The sequence below is a fragment of the Crocodylus siamensis genome, chromosome 2, assembly GCF_052110815.1.
Source record: "Crocodylus siamensis isolate JL-2025a chromosome 2, ASM5211081v1, whole genome shotgun sequence".
NCBI lineage: Eukaryota > Metazoa > Chordata > Crocodylia > Crocodylidae > Crocodylus > Crocodylus siamensis.
This window is the reverse complement of record NC_143396.1, coordinates 253,028,529-253,049,663: the sequence shown is the minus strand read 5'-3', so window position 1 is coordinate 253,049,663 and position 21,135 is coordinate 253,028,529. Positions and strand designations below refer to the sequence as shown.

Here is a 21,135-nt window from a genome sequence, read left to right as displayed (position 1 = left end):
AGGGCCTGCCCTGCTGCCCCCAATCATGTGAGTGGCCCTCCTCTAGACCCTCTCCGTGTTGCCCACATCCCTCTTGAAGTGCGGCGCTCAGAACTGGACACAGTACTCCAGCTGTGGCCTGACCAGTGCTGCATAGAGGGGGAGGATCACCTCCTTGGACCTGCTCCAGATGCATCTGTGGATGCATGACAAGGTGTGGTTGGCCTTCTTGACTGCAGGCCCATGTTCATCTTGGCATCAATGACGACTCCAAGATCCTTTTCTGCCTCTGTACTGATGAGAAGGGAGTTCCCCAGCCTGTAGGTATGGTGCCAGTTGTTCCTCCCCAGGTGCAGCACCTTGCACTTGTCAGTGTTGAATCCCATTCTATTCTTGTCCGCCCACCCCTGTAACCTGTCTAGGTCTGACTGTAGCCTATTCCTCCCCTCTAGTGTGCCCACATCCCCCCACATCTTAGTGTCATCAACAAATTTGAACAGGGTGTTATTTACCCCCTCATCCAAGTCACTGATGATGTTGAACAGTGCGGGCCTGAGGACCGAGCCCTGGGGGACCCCACTGCCCACATCCCTCCAGGTCAAAAATGACCCATCCACCACCATTCTCTGGGTGCGGCCCTCCAGCCAGTTGGCAACCCATTTGACTGTGTGGGCGTCGACACCACAGTCCCCCAGTTTCTTAATGAGAACAGGGTGAGAGACCATGTTGAAGGCCTTCCAAAAGTCCAGAAAGACTATGTCCACTGCTACCCCTGCATCTAAGGATTTGGTGATCTGGTCATAGAAGGCCACCAGGTTGGCCTGACAGGACCTGCTGCTAATGAACCCGTGCTGATTGCCCCTAAGCATAATCTCCCCTGCTGGCCCCTCGTGGATATGTGCCAGAATAATTTTCTCAAAAAGCTTGCCCAGGATTGAGGTAAGATTAACTGGCCTATAGTTTCCTGGGTCCTCCTTCCTCCCCTTTTTGAAGATGGGAACCACATTGGCCCTCTTCCAGTCCTCTGGCACCACACTAGAACACCACGAGTGCTCGTAAAGCCGTGCCAGGGGTCCTGCAATGACCTCAGCCAATTCCCTCAGTACTCTGTGGTGACCTCATCTCTGCCTCCAGCAGCCCCTCTTCCTCCTTTGTCCCTGCTGCACTGGTCCAGGTGGTGAAGAGGCAGGGGGTGGCAGCTCCTGCACTAGCTCATGGGGCTCTACCTTCTGGCCACTCACAATTGCACCAGTTCGGTGGAGTGGGTGGCCAGAAGCTGGAACCCCACTTGCTGGGGCAGGACCAGCCCAGCCGCAGCTTCTCCCTTGCATGAAGTGGTGCAGCAGGGACAGGAGGAGAGGAGCTGCTGGAGGCAGCACCTGGATGGCTGCAACCCCACTGGAAACGTGTGTGCTGGCCAGAGCTGGCAGGTGCACAGGCAGAAGTGCAGCCGGGGCTCAGCTCCATGTGGAAGGGAAGTGGGAGGGGGTGGATCGCACCTGCTACTGCACTGTCTGAGTAAGCTCTGCTGTATGCACCCCTTACTTCCCCCTCCTTCCCGCCACCTCTGGTGGGCTCCAAAAGACCTAGTGCCCAGGCAGCCTCCCCCCACCTCCAACACACCCCATTCCCCCACATACCTCCCCATACCCCACCCCACACAATCTAAAAGAGTAAGATTATTTTGAGCTATGATGCAAATAGCCTCTCAAAAAAAACCACGTGGACAAAAATATTTTTTGAAATAAAATTAAAATATGTTATAGCAGACATCTGGTTTTTAGTATACGATTCATTTTATCTATTATTTGTTAAAATCATATCTTCTGAAAGATTGAGTGCAAGCAGCCCTCAACAGCTCACCAAAACTCATTGAGTGGCCCTCCAATTGCCCACCCCTGCTTTATCTATATACTTTTGATGCCTGTCTATAGTCTAAAAGTCCTAAATTCCTCATTCATATACTTCTTACTGCCTTCATAAATGCAGTTTCCTTTAAAACATTAAGTTACTCATAACCCTCATCTCTGACCTGTTTAGACTTCTATAGGTGCGTGCATACAAATATTGAGTAGGGGAGACAAAGGCAACTAATGGTTTTGTAACCATGGAACCTAGTAGGAAAGTACAGGTACCTCTACAGGCAGCATGAGAAGGAGTGCTTTCCTACCTCCTGATGACTTATTATTGGCCTGTAATTCCAGTATATTCAGTTCTCCAGATGGAGCCACTAGCTCAAGACATTTCCGTTCTGTTAGCCCAGTACAAAAGGAACAGTTTTTCCCATTTATTTCCATACCAACTGATTTTCATAAAATGGTTATTTTTATAAAATTAAAATGTGATTAATAAACTTAAAAATTATTACCATGTAAAATACAGTAGAGTCCCTATTTGGGATGGTATGAGGGAACTAGTGAGGTTGCAGGACAAGGAGACCTGTTAACCATCAGTACTCTCTCCCACCACAATATTCATTCTGTGGAAGAAATCAAACCTTGTGTTGTGGTTGAATCAGAACTGACAGAACCAGCTTTTCTTTATTTAGGGTTATACTGTGATCACAGAGAGGATTTCAAACAGCAAGGGGAATTAATCACTTGTCTGTTTCAAAGGAATCCTCCCCCTCTCTAAGTTTTCAAGCATTTTTATACTTAAGACAGATAAACAGAAAAAAAAATACGACCTTGAAGAAACTAAAACAAGTTTACTTAATTGGACCTCTGTGCACAGAGTAATAAGATACGCAGCATTTTTTTTTTATCTCAAATCATATAACTGAAATAAGCAGTATCAGCATTTCTGGTCTCTGTCTGTTTTTCTAGTCAGTGAGGCCAAAGCCCAACTAAATTCACTCCTACAATTCACACATACTAGGGGTGGCCAAACTTCCTAACTCTTCTTGCCACAGTGCAAATTCTTGACAAGTTTCAGGATGCAAACTTGAGACTTAAGAATAACTGAGATGCACCAAGTGCCCTAGGTTCAAGTCATTAAATGGCTTCTTGGAATAAAAGAGCAAGAACTGAATGAAGTCAAATAAAAAAAAAACAACAATACATAAAATCATAGAAAATGAGGGTTGGAAGGGACCTCAGGAGCTCCTCTAGTCCAACCCTCTGTTCAGAGCAGGACCATCCCCCAACTAGATCATCTCACCGAAGGCTTTGTCTAACCAGGTCTTAAATACCTCCATAAATGGAGATTCTACAGCCTCGCTGGGTAGCATGTTCCAGTGCTTTACTGTCTTCCTAGTGAGAAAGTTTTTTCCCTAACATCTAATCTAAACTCCCCTTGCTGCAACTTGAGGCCATTGCTTCTTATTCTGTCATCTGCCATCACTGAGAACAGTCTAGCTCCATTCCCTTTGTAACCATCCTTCAGGTAGTTGAAGGCTGTTATTAAATCCCCACCTCAGTCTTCTCTTCTCCAGACTAAGGAAGTAAAGTGATAGAGAAAAAATCCACATTTAAATCGTCTGAGAGCCACATGCAGATCATGAGCCATGGTTTGGCCACTCCTGATATATTATAAGATCTCTTAAAGTCCAAGAGTCAATGATCCATTGCAACCAAACTGCGCTTCCTCAAACCATAGAAAATTCACGAGGTGAAATCTGTGGTCCTCTCTTCTGAACTGATTTCTCCTTTGAGTTACTGTGTACATCCTTTTGCCCATCATCTACCTTCTAATCCCTCCCTAATTCAAAAACTCCAAATTATTTAATGTCTTCTCACTACCCCGCAACTACTGTTATCCTCCCCATCACCTTCTTGCTCTCCTGCCCAGGATTCCATACCTCCAATTCTCTCAAATTAAAACTCCCCCTGCAACTCGCTCACTCACATCTCGATACTCTTCCAAAAAATTAGTTTCCCTAAAACAAAGGTTGATAGGAAATGCAACTGAGCAACATGGTCATTCGTACTAAGGCAGAGAATCTCAACTGTTTCAGAGCCAGACCACACACTCAATAACTTCTGAATGCAGTGGCACCCTCAGTTGAGAACCACTAAAGTGCTCAACTTACCTCAGTGGGTCTCAACTAGGTGTTGCCGCTGCCACCATCTAAAACTGCTTTGTGCATCTTTTCTACAGCCAGACCAGGAAGGACTGTGGCATGTGCGCACACTCCTCCTGCATTAGGGTTCTTTGATAACCCGACAGCAGACAGGATAGCTGGCTTATGTTGCAGTCCTTCCGGGTTCAACCTCACACTGCATCTCCTGGAAACAGAGGTAAGTGGGACAAAGGAGAAGAGGCAAACTGGGAATGGCTACAGCACAAACAAACTCTCCTGCCTGCTTTGGTGGTATCAAAGAACCCTAATGCAGGAGGAGTATGCATGCATGCCACAGACCTGCATTTAAAGCAGTTTTACATGGCTGCCACAGTGGTAGTGGCAGTAGCTCCTCCCGTACAGCATTCCTGAGTTGTCTTGTGGCACCCCAGGGTGCTGCAACAACTCAGCTGAGAATCACTGCATATCTGTCACCAGGAAGTCTAATGTTAATACCCAAACCAACCTCAATTTATACCTCACAACCCCAAACTAATTACCAACTCACCTCAAAAGCAAACAACTTTCCAGTTTTAACATATAACCAAGCAATAATGTGACCATCCCATTTTTCCCATCCCTTCTGAAAAGCCCGAACTGTAGTCTCATATTATTCTAGTGCAGGAGAGCTCAGCAGCTATGTAGCCTGCAAGCTATTCTTAAGCCTCCCGCTTTTCCACTCCAATTTGTCCTGGAGCACTATGGGATTCTGGAGGACCTATGAGTCTTCTGTGTTTGTGCACAAGTAACAGAAACTGAAATGCCTTAAAACAGTAATTTCTCCCCAAGGGGTACTATTTTGGAGTGCTTCAGCGGCTTTGAGGATATTTCAAAGTACGTTTACTGTTGTACAGGTGGCTCTCTGAAGTGCTTCAAAGATGCTTGAAATATTTCATTTGTTACTTCATCCTTAAATTGAACCTTTCTGAATTTTTAAAAACTGTGCTATTTCTTCTGAAGCCTAAATTATAAAAATATTAGACAAACCTTAACAGAACAAATGTACTAGCCTCCTCCATCACAACCCTATTTATCAAAACTTTTGTCCCTCCATAAAGCATACACAAAACACAGAACATTCACCCTCCATTGCTTCTCCTAAAAAACGTGAATTTTTAGTCTCTCTCTTTGCTCTCAAATCCTGTGACACACTATTAATCTTTGCAGTTTTCAATGCCTTTTTTATCATGACAAATCCACATGCCTGGAAGACCTTGATCTCAAAAACATTCTGATACAACCTAATGGCATAGCAAATGAATGCAAGGTGTCTCTGGCAGTATTATATTCAGGGAAAATTAATAATGGTAAAGGCTATGTTCCATGAAGACTGCCAAATCAGTCCATTAGAAAGATGAAGCCATTATTGGAGTTTATTACCCTCTTTTTGCCAGGTTCAGAAGCACGGGTGTCATAATCATCTGGAAGCTGAAGATAATCCTCCATCCTGCTGGCAATTGCTTCCCAATCACGTTTCCTCTTAGCGCCAGTCCGCAAACCATCCAGCTTGTCTGAGAACAAACATAGAGCCTCAGGGTTAAGAGAGAAAATTTGTGTAATGGTGACACAAACAAGATGAGAGAGGGAACACTTTCTGTATCTCAGAGCAGCAGAATTGGCACATCCAAGTTATCTTGATGGGTGAATGATCAAAGGTGAAAAACTAGAGAAGACTCACCCCCATTTCAAACTTTTATTTATCTTTCACATTAATTTTATAGCAGTAACACTGAGTAGGTGTATAAGGGAAAAAAAACTTATGTTCCTGGATTTTCACATCACTTAAGAGCCCATGCTCAGAAGGAACAATACAGAAACTCAAAGCTACTTAAACTATGCAGTGACATCTATTTTGTCACTTAAACACAACATTAACATTACAAATGTCTTTCCAAGTACTAAGTGTAATATTGTGTCAAACCTAACTTAACATATTGTATCAGGGACTCCAGTGACCAGATAATTAAACCTACTAAAGATCGCATGCTAAGCAGCTTTTGAGAAACTGCTTTTATGGAAGAAAAACCTTAAGACTGGAGAAAGGCTCAGGATTTCTTTATGGTGAGTGATGCCAGTCACAAATGAATGGTTTAGAAGTAAGTTTGTCTGATGGTCACAGTTGTTATCTGTTGCTTATTGAACCAGAGTGACCAACTTGAGATGAAACAAGGACCCCATTCACTGGGTTATAAGAACTCTCCCTTTTTGGCCTTTTTCTCAATGAATTATCATTAAACTTTTTGGCAGTCTCCAGAAGAAGTCCAGTGCCCTTTTCTGTTGGTGTTTACTCACTGCTTCAATATAGCTACATTAAGGTATATGGAGAGGGAATTTTTAAGGTTATGTGGTATTCGCTGTAAACTGATGCTGGTCGTGTCAGTGATACCAACTCAGAAGTCACTAAATGTTATTAAAAGTAGCCACTAAAAGACCTATGAAATGAATTCAAACATAACACATCCTAGTTGCTGGGCAGCAAAAGATTACCATCTAAAATGTGCATCCAAAGAGGTTCAGTTTAGAGATATGTTTGCTTTACTTAAAATAGAATATAGCAGAGTAGCAGTGAAGGTCATGGAAGACCAAGGGATATGGGTGACTTTTGCACACTGAAGTAAAACTTAAAATCAGTAAATTGATTCCTGGCATTCAATTCTAAAAACATTCAAGTATTGTTTTACCCCTGCAGAATCTTTTTCATCCAAGCAAAGCATTTTGGAATGTCCTCCTCAACGGTACCAAGATAAAAATCAAAACAGGACAATGGCAATCTGCTTTCTTGACTAATTGTTCTGGCACTCATTTTAATTTTGTTATTTTTATTTTAAGTTAAACGTGCTAAAGTTGGACAACAACTCCATAGAGAACTACCACCTCCCTCCAGGAAAAACTCCAGATGTGGTTTTTGTGTTTTTTTTAAATACGTATTGCTCATGCAGAAAAGGACTTCCAAAATATCTAACGTTATTCACAACTTAATCAACAAGGACCATTCCTACTACAATGGTCTCTGAAGTATACAGCAGTGAAGTGAGCAACATACAAATTTATGAACATTAAACCTCTTTTAAACAGAAAGGTGCAGCCCTCCACTGAGGCACTTGCATACAGGTTCTTTTCCTCCGGGAATAAGACTTTTCAGTTTGAAAGAGCAAACTCTCCCTTCGCTTGTGTACTACAAGAGTTGCAAACTGTGCATGAAAATTTGTGAACTCCGATCTAAAAAAGGAGTTAAGGACAGGGCCTTCTGTTCTGGATTTAATTATCATTTAAAAAGGTTGATTTTCAAGTGTAATTTCCTTTTGTATTTGATGTCAGATACGTTTCCAGGAGATCTGCTTTCCATCCATACTGTGGTGCTTCAAGGTGCATCTAGATGTGCCAAAAGCAGACATCTTATGACATCCTCAAAGGACCTACCACACTTGGCACATTATTTCAGATGGGCTATTTGTCATGAGCCAAGGTTGTAATATGAAGCCTGTGATTGTGTGTAACATGTTGTAAAATGTTTTGCACCCAAGTTTATAACAAATTTGTAACAGACAAGTTTGTAATATGAAGCCTGTGTGATGATTATGGAAGGAAATAGTTATTAGCATTACACTTCAAGAATTTTGCCATTACGGTTTTGAATATAACACATGTAGCAGCATCCTTATAAATCTGTAAAACCTCTTGAAAACCCACCTTCATTATTTTTATTATAAAAGTATTTGAAACTAGTAAACAACTTTTTGTTCTTCAAATAAAAGGTTGTAATTTTCATGTTTTGAATAATAATAATAATAATAATTAACAGCCTGAGTGACATGTTATTTGCATCCTAAAGCAAAGTTGAACTTTGGCAATGAAATTTCAGATATAACGAGGGATAGTTCCTCTTCTGTGAGATTTTAAGAACGCACTATTAAACCACACCTTGAAAGGCACTATTTATACTCGAAAGAGGTAATTTTACCTTTGTCAAAACAGAAGGCTTTGTCCATTTCTGTAAACTGAAAAATGGAAGAAAGTGGTATACAAGTACAAAGGGGAATACTGAGATTGCAATGGTTATACTTCAATCAGAAGTACTGTTCTGAATGTATTTAGAGCACATCAAGAAAATGTGAAACAGTATGTAGACACCAAGTATTCAGAAGACGAATACTAAACAGAGTAAATATTTGAGAGCTAAAGCAAAAATCCTGGGGCAACGAGTTTTCAGTGTGCTTGGTGACTGTCACAAACATTCAGTCAAAAAGCTCAACATTTCAAAACTTCTCTCACACATCATGGCCTATAAAATCATGTTGTACTTTATTCAGAATAATATATACTGAGAAATATAAATAAAAAATAGAAAGCACAACACGATACGTAACTACAAAGAAGTTTAGGTGAACTAATCCATCAAGGAACAGATTCTGTCTTCAAACCTTTACACCCCTGTAATAACCCTATTTGCTAGGATAAAGTTGCAAATGTACTAGACAGGACAACTTCTAAGAAATAACCAAAATGTAAAATGTATATGCATTTATTTATTTTTTTATATTTTGGTTGTTTTCTGGGAGAAGTTGTCCTGCTGAGCACATCTGCGATACACACATATATTCCTATACGTATATTACATACTATCCAGTATATACTTTTAAAAAAAAAACACGACTGAAATGGACCCATAGATCTAATTAAGAACAGCCAAGAAATAGAAGCGTTACTCTGGAAATCCTAGGATGACTTGCATATAACCATTCTAAGTCTCAGCATGCAAAGTTTTGTTAACTACTGTTGTGGCCGAAAATGTGGCAACGCTGTAGGAAACAACATCCATTACCATGAGAATTAGAGCTATATTAACAGCATGATACCTTTTTATTGTATGTTTTTCTTTTTCTTTTTGATAGATTTTCACTGAAAAAGAACTGTTGATGTAGAGGCTACTTATATGGAAAATGTTTTGGATATAGGTTCAGTCTGTTTTGGGGTGAGACCTCTTGGCAACTGGATCCAAGACCTGTGGAATGTTGGTGCCCTTTCTAGTAACTGAGTTCCTGATTGGAGCTAGTTACACAAGTTGACTGCACAGCTACCATCAAAGTTAATGGCTAATAAAGTCATTTTGTTAGAAGTCTGACACTGCAGTTTATTATATATTTATATTTGTATATACGTAGGTTAACTGGTGAGGACCTCTGCATCTTTTTATAGTTTGGATTTATGATTTGCGAAGCATATTTTCAAAAGTATAATTTTGCTTAAAATTTTAGTGATATTTGAGATATATCTTTTTTTTTTCTTTTTTAAGTCTGCTAGTTTTTGCTGCACCCCAGTGAGGGATGATAGATATATATATATAAATATATATAAATATATATATAAAATGAAGGTAAATATTTAATATGTACCACACACATTTTTGGGTTTTGTGTTCAATATTTGCAATATACACTGGGTGAAGTATCATTATAAATACTCACTGTATGCAATGTGACATTTCCATTCCTGTCTCTCACATATCAACAAGAAAGTAAGTTTATTTAAAGTATAAAACAATAAGCAGAAGCAGATCATGTTTTTAACCATGTGCATAATATTCTATACCAAGAAACGATTTCAAACATTTATTTTTAAAAGTTATTATGACAAGACCTAAGGAATTAGTTTTATAGACTATGATTATGAGCTCTACAGCAAAAATGAACTTGACCCCCTGGGTGGTTTTTTTTTTCCTTTACTGCTTGGCTGTTTGATATGCCTTACACAAAGCACAAGGCTCCTCCTGCTGTGCCAGATGTATTAGGAAGTCAAGACAGTTCCATCAGGAATGAAGTGGCTCATCAAAGAAATACAGCAGTAGAAGAAATGGTTCAGCAAAGCAATTAAACAGCAACAGATGAAAGGCTAGTTTATGTAAAAAGGATCCAATCGCTTCAATTCCATGGTGCAGTTGTGATTTGAAAGCAGGAATATAGAGCCTATCTTCCATACCAACACACCAGAAAGTTAAACTGCTGCATGGGGTTTCTTTGAAATCTACATTTTACATCCCCTTTCAAGCATTTATAATTTTATCACAAAGGTGATTGACAGTAATCATTTTAAGCAGGTTATTTCAACAACCCAGTTTAGTACCACTTCTGAAAGAAACACTGCTACTCAAAAATTGTATATCAACAGAAACCTGGCTGTAGAGAATGCACTTCATCCAATACCTTCTTGTTCATTTTTATCGAAATTATGAATATAAATGGGCAATATCTTACAACACAGCAGCATTAATAAGAATAAAAGTGCAGTTAAAATCACCTCCTTCTGGATCCAAGCTATGAAAAGGTCTCAGAATTCTCAAGGAATTTCAGCTGAGCAAATGACTATAATTTACACACATCTAAGTCTTTGAATACACGAATTGATGACTAGATCATTCAAAACCAACTTATGCTGTCCAGCTGACATGACAATTTTGGAAAAAAAGAAATCTCTCCAATACTGTTTCCTACTGAACATATTTCCAAGGAGACAAAATGTTCTCAAGGAAGAACATCCCCTCCTTGATTATTAAATTACCTGTATTTTCTTCATCACTTAAAAAACTACAAAGGAGGACAGAAATATGACAAGGTCCAGTGTACATGTCTCTATCCCTTAAACTCTTCGCAGTGCATTAGGAAAACAGTATGAAGACTCAAGCAGAAGGGTACATCAGTAAACCACTCCTATAGCCAGCAGGACAACAATAATGTGGTAAAACAGGCCCTTCCATACTGAAAATGTATGCATAAGAAAATAACATATGTAGTGTGCATAAGAATGTGGTGTAATGTAAACTGACACCATTGCCTTTGTTTATACGAGTAAATGAATAAAGAATGAAGATACTGCTCTTTTTTTAGACAAACTATTTTCTTCAAAAAACTGGAAGAACAACAGTATGGAAATGTCGGCACAGAAGACAGAAACTGCTGTTTACAGGGAAGAGAATTTTTTTTATGGATTCAGATATATCTGATAAACAGTATAGGCAAGGGGGCACAGCAAATTAACATTATACAAATACAGCCAGATACCAATTATAAAAAAAAGGAAATACCCACCTAGTTTTGCCTCAGAAGTGTCCATCTCCCATTTGCTTTTCGGAATGTAACCCTAAATCATACACAGAAAGAAGCTCGGAGGATTAGAGACACACACACACATTCATATTACTTTTGAACTGGAAACAGCATTATAATGGAGTTTAAATTATTTTTTTGGTAAAGTACAGTTCTCAGTTATCAGCAAAATGAAACAGGTCATTCAGTACTTCCATACCCATTTTCTATTCATTGCTTTTAGCTGCTCTTGTGCATTGTTACAAGAATGCTTCCCACTACAAAAAGAACTCTAGAATAAGTTTAACATACAGCAACGGTACTAAACTATGTACACAGATTTGTCAGGCTACCTTGCCCTGAGGGCCATAAATTTGAAAGGCAACTGATCATGTGTTACAAATACCCAAATACTCTAAAAATACAACTGCAAAAAAACACTATGTGTAGCAATTTGCTCAAGAATCTATTTCCAAAATAATTTGGTACCTCCAGATTTCCCTCACTATACTTATATTAAAGGAACATACAAGAATTTAGGATATAAATTAATGGAGTACTGAACTAAATAGTTAAAAGTGAATCTTTACTAATTAAAATTAGCTAGTTGGTTTAATCACTGAGATTTAAGCACTAATACATTGGTATGTTTTAAATGAGAGGTTTTATCATAATTCAAACACTGTTATAATTAATGTTCTACAACTATCTAAGTAACTGAACTAAAATAAGGTTCTCTGGGAAAATCTGATATCTTTTATTAGAACAACTAAACATTTGGAAAAAAATTTTTAGCAAGCTTTTGGGTTTAAAATTCCTTCGTCAGGCTGAGAAAGCATCTGCAATTGGTGTGTGCTCTTCCCAACTGCAGATGATTCCTCAGCCTGATGAAGGATTTTTAAACCCGAAAGCTTGCTAAGAAAATTTTTTCTAACTATTTAGTTAGTCTAGTAAAAGATATCAGATTTACCCAAAGAACCTTGTCTGCCTATGTCCTTAAGACCAACATGGCTACCACCTACACCCTGAACTAAAATAATGCATTTTATATATAATAAAATACCTAGAGTTTATTCCATGCAAAACAAAGCAATAGTTTTTAATTGTGCAAGTACCCATGTGATTATGTTCTTTCATTTTATAGAGACATTGCTCAATGAGGGTTTATTTATATTATTTATCTATACTCTTATATGTTGCTGTTTCAAACTGCTAAATTTAGTATAACATTACCTGTTCAAAGAAGGTTCACATATGTAATCCCCTTTCCCCTCAACATACTGAAATGCATCCTGCATCAGAGACCATATAAGAATTATGATTTGCTGAAATGTTTTACAGGGGTGCTGACCCCTTTGTTGGAATTCATAATGATTATGTTAACTTCATTTCTATTTTATTTACTGTCTGGGTCTCAGGAGATTTGCATATAACTTGCATTGTACATGATGAAGACTAGTAGATTAGATTATATCACTGCAGAATACCATCTTGTTGTTGTCTATTTGTTAGTAATATGTACTACTCTTCCAAATTTTTTGTAAAATTCTACCTTTTATCCCATCATAATTTCAGCGTTGTAAGAGTGATTTTTAGTTTATTACAGATTACATATTTTAATGTACTACAGACAACTTTTAAATTAGATATATATTTTATATGAATGTAGTCAGTCCATGCTGCAATGTTACACTGTAATTAATAGGAACTTTTACATTAAACATTTTAGTACAACTTTTTACGGACCTCTGTGCTATATAGGCTGATTTTAGCACCATACTGACAAGAACCCTAAATTTAAGAAGTCAATACTTTATATCTTTAAGCACAGAAAGAAAAAAAATGTTTATATCTGAACTATATAAAGAATCCTATAGCTGATATATCAACAAACAAATGACTGTCATGGGGTGAATTTAATGTCCTGTGTACCGGGTGCTGACTCTGCACAGCACCCCCTTCTTCAGTTAGAGGAAAATAAAGATTCAGATTCCATCCTTTGGTACAAAACAGTTGGATTTCTCCAAAGGACATTAGTCAATTGGCAGAAGTTCTGACATCTTTTCCAAAGACTTTAAAGAAATGTAAAAAAAATAATGCAAAAGACCCACCAACTGCTCTCAAGATGACAAAAGACATCAAATTCAGTGAATTGTTTCACCTTTCTGTACTAGTCTGGCATACCTGCTTCTGCCCCTGGCCATACCAATGAACAGAAGAGATGACCTGCAGCAGATAACTCTGCTTTTTTTTCCTTGTACTCCCAAATGGAAAACAATTCCATATATGGGTTGCTTTTTTAATTTAATACTAATTTCTTTAATTTTAACCATCAAACTTTCCTCATAGTTTTATGCAAATGTCATATGTAGTTGTGTGTATTGAACATTAGAACACAAGTCAAACGCAAACAGAGAGAAAGAGAGAGCGAATTTACCCTCAAAAAACTAAAAACACAGCTGTCTATTGTAAGTGTTACCTACTTCCAGGCAATAAAAGGATAGCTGCCTTGTTCCTGAAAGCATGGAAAGTGCTGCTAGGTATAACTCTTGATCACACTGTACCTAGTCTTATTCTCTGTTCAAAGAATAAGTTACTAAAGAGAATAAAAGAGTCATATTGAAAAAAAAAAGTTTATTAAAATCCACTCAGCTTAAGATTTAGTCTTTAACTTTGTATTTCCTGTCTCTACCTTATTCCATTCCAAAGGAATAGCAAGTTTTTGCATGGAAAGAGGCTTCGGTGTGCATCACATACAACATTGCTTCCTTTTTATTGCAACTTAGCTCTCCTGTGGTGGACGCCAGGTTTTTGGCACGCACACTTCATCCAGCATTGAGAAGATGCAGCTCAGACCCGAAGGAGTTGCATCTATGTTATAAGCAACCGTAGTGGCCTTTTAAGTCTTTAAGGAATAAAAAGCCAGGCCTAACCCCAATTTTTCAGCCTTCAGTAATCTAAATTATATGCCTGCTCAACTCTGAATAGTCAATTGCTATTAATAACCAAAGCCAGTGCATCTTCACAGAACATATATGTTTCATACCAAGCCTTCCTAAGAGGTAAAGCAGTATCAGAAACTTCTATAGCCACAAAGAACTGCTTAGTCAAATGCAAGCTGAAGTAAACCAAGTTTGCATAAACCTTTGATCCCATTCACAGTTTCTATAGGATTTGGTATTTACATCAGGTAATCCAGAAGTAACAGGAAGTGTAGGTTTTTCCTTTTCTCCACCTTAGAATTTTCAAACCTGAATATTCTTGATAAATAGACTCAATGAGCTGTAGCTTGTAAACGTGCCAGGGCATGTCACTATACTCCAGCGAGAATACTGTTCCTATAGCAAATATATTCATGGATTTTTAAAATCAGTTAAAAATAACAGAGCAAGAGCATTGGTGCTAAAGTTCTCTCAGATACACACAAGAAACCAATCCCTAAAAACATGTGCATTAACATCACATTGTTAGTAACCTCAATTATCTGCTGTGCCCAGCAATTAGACTTTTTTGTAGGCATTTTAAGAAAAGACAGTTTGTTAGACATGGCTGTCAAGTCTCCTACCAGTTCACTCTCCTCTTCCTCTGCTGCATCTTTCTTATTTTCTTCTTTCTGGTCTTCAATATTTGCATCAAAATCTTCCATTTCCACCTGGTGCAAAACAAAAACAAAGGATTCGGATGCACTGTTTGATAAAGTATTACGTACTTCACAGAAAAGACCCCAGGAACTCAGATAATAGAATGTGGAAGAGAACAAACAAATATATTGGTATTGACACAAATGCCGCTCCCCTTGCCACAGAAGTATTTTCATTTCAGATTCTCTTCCCAATTCAGAAAAAAATGAATTTGGTGTAGGACAGTCACAGTAATAGCTTATTGTTCTCCACGTGTTTTGCTAATGGATCCTATTAGTAAAATACCTCATGTTACATACAAACACACGTTTCAAAATGTATATTAATACTCAAAGTCTCAAAAAGGATCCCAAATTTAGAACTTATACACCATCTGGCAAGAACCCATTCTCTAGTAGCCAACATGCCTCTACCAAGCCTATATCTTCAGGTATATGTAGATACTACATGGACAGAGACCTTGAAAAATAATAAGGATCAGTATTTTCAGGTACAGGATGATTTCACACCCATAACCAACTCTGCCCATGTATTGCTTCCTATGACCTCTCTCTCTGCTGATTTCATATACACACACCAAAGTATATATAAATTCACTCAAGCTGTTCATAACTCCTCATGCCTTTAATGAAAATGGAATGCACAAATTAAATTAAATACATTCCACATTTGATCTGACTCTTCTTGAGAGCTGACTTTTGGTCCTCTGAAATTAGTAGTTTCAAGAGCTTTAGTAACTGTAGACTGTAAAATGCATTGCTGACCTCACAGTTTGTAAGACACCTTGAGTTTTCAAGAAGTTGAAACAAATAAATCTTGTTTTCTTTCTTTGGCAGCCCAAGTGACTAGGGCTATAACAAGAGCTGCTGTGACATCACATGCAACTGTGTTATACTCAAAATATACACAGTTTGTGCACCAATCTATTCTTATATCTCTCAGTGTAGTAAAATACCTGTCTAAGACCATTACAATAGTTAACCCAATAAAGCTATGTTAAAGCAGACTCTGCTGGGAACACAGCATAACAGACATTTCTCTCAAAGAGTTCTTCACCAGCCACATAATATGCTTTTATACCTTTATTTTCTGTGACAAGATCTCTGGACTTTACAAAGCAGACCCAGAGGTAGCAATGGGTTTAAGAAACTTCATAACCCTTTTCTGGTTTCTGATCTGATTGATCAATCAGATGTAGAGCAGAAATAACCCCCAGCACCTCCCCTGAGAGGGCAACCGTGCTCTTAAATAAGCAGATAACAGCTGGGGAGAGCGAAGTTCTTAACAATAGCCCAAAGAGGCATAAGTATAGGCTCCACAGGAGGAACAGTTAAATACTTCACGTTCTTTCTTGTCTGGATGAGTTATGACGTAATGTAACGCACTGCTGATTCAACCAGCATTTACTCTGGTACAGTTCCAAATATACTACTGCCTCCTAACATGTAATGACTAGATCTTTCTGCAATTTACATTTGCAATATAAATACAAACATGCACTTTCACTGCACTCAATTACAGCAAATCTCACCTCTTCAATAGCAGCATCTTGTAACAGAGAACGAATATCCAAACGCATCATGTGACGTGGTGCAGTTTCCCAGTGATCAGACATCTAAAGAGAGGGACATACAAAGTAAAGCATCTTCCACAACCCAACACAAAGGAAGAATTGAGGGTTCTATGTTCAAGAGTGCAATCAGCAAGAACCACTGGGAAAATGGGCCCATCTTAAAAGGAAACCAAACCAAACTTTGGACTACATTTGTTATAAAAGAATAAACTTTTACCAATATTAATGGGCCTGAATGCTGAAAGAAAGGTAACTTCAGTAACCCCTGTGATTCCACAGCTTTATACAGTTACCCTATTGATCTCCTTCAGCTTGCGTCCATGAATATTCCTCTTGGAACAAGTCTGGTTATCTGCACTCATTTCAGCTAGATATACCTAGAAAGAGAAACTCAATATTAAACACTGAAAATATACTAGGAAACCAGCAAGTTCACCAGGATGTTAACAACAGGTGTTATGGCAGTATTTCCACAAAGTATCTGAGTGGAAGGGTTATAGATGCTGAAGATGTACCCATGAAAATTAGTAAGCCCTTATACTACCACATAATAGGTAGCCTCAAAGACGGCTTTCACAGGTTTCTTTTCATTTATAGAGGACACGGCTTTGAAAAGTTTGGAAACACTGGTTTACAGATGCTATTGAGTATGAATACTTCTTGACCCCGTTACCTCAAAACCCTTTGTTTTTGCTGCACTCCAGAACTGTTCAAAGTGCCGCACTCTGTCATTGATGGCATCAAGAATAATGAATGGGAAGAAGCCATCATCCAAGGTCTTTTTGAAGGTTTTAAACATGCTTGTGCGGTAGGTCTCTTCCATGTCAGCTTCATATTCATATTCCATCACCTGGGTCCAGGAGAAAAGCAAATCATAAGAAAGCAGAAAGGACCCTAACATAGATGCAAATTTCATAGATTTCATAGACTTCATTAGGGTTGGAAGGGACCTCAGAAGATCGAGTCCAGCCCCCTGCCCAAAGGGCAGGAAGTCAGCTGGGGTCATAGGTTCCCAGCAAGATAAGCATCCAACATGTTCCTGAAGGTGTTCAATGTAGGTGTCTGAACCACCTCCGATGGCAGGCTGTTTCAGACCTTTGGGGCTCGGACAGTAAAGAAATTCTTCCTTATGTCCAGCCTGAAACAGTCTTGCAGTAGTTTATAACTGTTCAACCTTGTCATCCCCTGGGGCACTCTGGTGAACAAACGTTCCCCCAGATACTGGTGGTCACCCCTGATAAACTTATAGGTGGCCATCAGATCGCCCCTGAGCCTGTGCTTTTCCAGGCTAAAAAGCCCCACGGCTCTCAGCCTCTGGTTGTAAGGTCCATTTTCCTGACCTCTGATCATGTGTGTGGCTCTTCTCTGGACTCTCTCAAGCTTCTCCACATCCTTTTTGAATTGTGGAGCCCAAAACTGGACACAGTACTCCAGCTGCAGCCTCACCAAGGCTCAGTACAAGGGGAGAATGACATCCTGTGATTTGCTTGAGAAGCATCTATGGATGCAAGCCAGTGTTTTGCTCACTTTACTAGCTGCAGCATCGCACTGAAGGCTCATGTTCATCTTGTGGTCAATGATGACCCCCAAGTCTCTTTCTTCCATAGTGCTAGCCGGCATAGCACTGCTGAGCCTATAAGGATGCTTCAGGTTTTTCCTCCCAAGGTAGAGAACCTTGCATTTTTCAGTGTTAAACACTATCAGGTTTTCATCTGCCCATTTGCTGAGCCTGTCCAGGTCAGCCTGGATTGCCCTCCTGTCTTCTGGTGTGGATGCTTTGCCCCAAAGTTTGGTGTCATTGGCAAACCTGGCCAGTCCGCTTCTGACTCCAATGTCCACATCATTAATGAAGATGTTGAACAATATGGGTCCAAAGACAGAGCCTTGGGGGACCCCGCTGGTCACAGGGCACCACGACAATTGACTTGCTTCAATTACCACCCTCTGGGTCTGACCATGGAGCCAGTTCTCCAGCAAGTGGATTGTGGTGGACCCAAGGCCACAATTGGCCAGTTTCACTAAGAGGTGATCATGGGACACCAGATCGAAGGCTTTTTCAAAATGCTGACATCACAATCTCTGAGTACAGGCAGTCCTTGGACTTATGACACAATTGGTTCCTGAAAACCACATCTTAAGTAGAAACATCATAACTTGGAACTGATTTTCCCCTAGGAACAATGTTATAAATGGAAGATTGGCTCCAGAACCGAGGCCTGATACACTATTTTCAACAAAAATAACCCAAAATTTTGTACTGAATCAATTATAGATGAGTAATATAGCTACGTTAATACATTTATACCATAAACAGAAATCATATTGATTTGGAAGGACTTCTTTGAGGTGACGTTGCTGGATTTTTTGAAGGGCTCTTGGCTGGAGTCTTCTCAGGAGTCTTGGCTGCAGGTTATTCTGGAGTCTTGTCTGCTTTCTTAAACAAAATCATCCAAGAAAGTTTGGAGAGATGTTCTCCAGGGAGATGGGCAACACAGCAAACTCATTCACTTGTGTGGCATGGCATGGCACCCAGCAGCATAAAGTTGAAACCGATGCCAGAAAGTCGAAACAGGGTGTCAATTTATAAATGTTGTTAAGTGGCATTTGTTGCAACTCAAAATGTCATAAGCTGTGGACTGCCCGTATACAGGAGTAGAAGCAAACTTTTCAAGTACATTTAAAAAAAATACACACACACACACTCTCTCATTTGGCTACATATGGAAATGCCTTGCTCAAAAGAAAACAATACAATCTACTATCCCAAAGCAATAGATTTAAACCCTGTTGTAAATACATTATATCATGCCCCCTTAAAAACAAACAAACAAAAACTCCTCTTCCTTTCTTGAACAAAGACCTATGATGTCAAGAGACAAACTGAGTATACCTTCTTCTTCACTTTTTTCCCTGTATCTGGGTCTCTCTCCTCTTTTTCCACTTCAGTGATGAAATAGTCATCCAGGCTGAGCACTCTGGGTGCAGGCCCTCCGCAGTCTACTTCCTTATCCTGGGAATGAAAAAAATGGGTATAAATTCCATTCTACCATGGGGGACCCCAGAATGCACTGAGCTTTTATCAGCATTCTGTTTCATGTTGAGCAAAAGATAATTCATACTTTCTTTTACAGATTATCACTGCCCTTCTACACTGGAGAAAAATTTCATTTGAAGATAAGGAAGCTAATATAAGTATAATACTCACTTCAAATATTCTTTAAGTAAATATAGAAGATGATTCTGGTCCAAAGATTGCTTCTTCCAAGACCATCTTTCTTCTTCCAAGACCAGAACCATCCCTAGGTAGATGTGGGGCCCACTTAACACTGCACCCTCCCATGGGACCCCCGCAACGGCAAGGCATGGACTGGGGCAGCATTTCCCAACCTTTCCTGTCTCACAGCACAGTTACATGGGTAAATGAAAATTGCGGCACACCAGATGCAGGGGGAGGAGTGGTGGCCAAAATTTCCGGCTGGAACACAGTTAAAGAAATTGGGACAGTTCTGTCCAAGACTAACTTAACACGAAACCTCTGTACAACTTAACTTGACTGAACAATTCCCTGTCCATACATGTATACCATTAAAGCCAAATTTTCTCTCTCCTTCTTATATAGCACTGGACAAGTGGCAAAGCAGGAAATGGCAGAAGTATATATGCAAAGGCACCTGCTGACATGCTAAGATTTAAAGGCTAAGGAGAGTCTGACAACACAGGAAGCAGCTACTTACTTACCCTGATTAATTTTGCTACATGTGTCTTTCCACTGCCAGGCAATCCCCTCATTATGATAACAATCTGGAACACAGACCATGTAAAGGGAAAGATGAGCATTAGTGCTCTAGTCAAAAGAACCTTCTGAGAACAGGAAATGGTCTTCTCTCTACCAACCAAAACACACTAGCTCACAACCTTGCATCTTTTGGATACAGACTCAAAAAGCAGTTATAAATTATTTTGCTGGAAACAGTAAAGACCAGAAGCTTTGGTCATATAAATCATTGTAGTTCCATTAATCAATCAACTGAACGGTGTAAATCAATACAGTGATTAAATCAGTGCACTGATTTATACCAGCTGAGACTGTCTCTATAATGTACATTGTAATGGATTTGGGTAAATTAGGATGAACCCAACTTGACTAAACAATTCCCCACCCACACATACACACAATACCAACGTTTCTTTCTTCTTTCCATTACCATAAGAGGCCTCTCAAAGCTCCCCCCAGATTGACCTTCACAGCTTTGTTTGCCCCAATCTCTTTCCTGCTACCTTCACTTTGTCTATGACTAATACACTAGATATCAATCTGTTCCCTTTCAGGGGCTCACAGATTATTTGATGGCCTTGAAGATGACTAGAACCTGCTTCAGAAACTTGTATACCATAATGTTAGAAATGTATCAAAATATGGACCATTATACACAGGCTATTGCTTTCAGAATGGATAGCAACTCCACACTACTCACTCTCTCTGGCCTGCTGTCCCGTCCTGGTAACTTCAAAATATCATCTACATTTTTAGACTCTGGCTTCCTCTCCACTCGCGGAGTAGGGGGAGGCTGGCGGGGTACTGATGGAGAAGAAATGGGCATTCTCTCCTCAGGGTAGTTTCTTCGATCACCTACAAATCCCAGAAATTATAGACACATTTGCTCAGCTCAGTGAAATCAGAAATCTGTGACTCTCCCATTCTCAATCCAAGGGATTTGAAAAGACACCAATAATTTCACACTTTGTTTTTGCCTCAGTTATGGTCAGGTGTGTAAAGCAAAAGATAACATTTAATTAAATCAT

At 39.4% G+C, this 21,135-nt stretch overlaps 1 protein-coding gene across 3 annotated transcripts in view; it reads right to left on the bottom strand.

The window, feature by feature from the left end:
- The window catches only part of YLPM1 (YLP motif containing 1), a 121,229-nt gene that overhangs the window by 58,363 nt on the left and 41,731 nt on the right, over positions 1-21,135 (bottom strand). For 2 of the 3 annotated variants that reach the window (XR_016440343.1, XR_016440342.1), the window contains exons 11-17: positions 20,808-20,962; positions 20,071-20,133; positions 19,223-19,342; positions 17,006-17,182; positions 16,626-16,709; positions 16,291-16,374; positions 14,684-14,770 (exon numbers count right to left, since the gene is read on the bottom strand). Coding sequence is in view for 1 of the 3 variants with exons in the window: in XM_090033691.1 (XP_089889817.1) it covers positions 5,420-5,550; positions 11,122-11,173; positions 14,684-14,770; positions 16,291-16,374; positions 16,626-16,709; positions 17,006-17,182; positions 19,223-19,342; positions 20,071-20,133; positions 20,808-20,962 (953 nt within the window). In the remaining 2 variants the exon portion in view is untranslated. Of the gene's footprint in view, positions 1-5,419; positions 5,551-11,121; positions 11,174-14,683; positions 14,771-16,290; positions 16,375-16,625; positions 16,710-17,005; positions 17,183-19,222; positions 19,343-20,070; positions 20,134-20,807; positions 20,963-21,135 lie in introns of all 3 variants that reach the window. The other variant, XM_090033691.1, reaches the window with a different exon arrangement.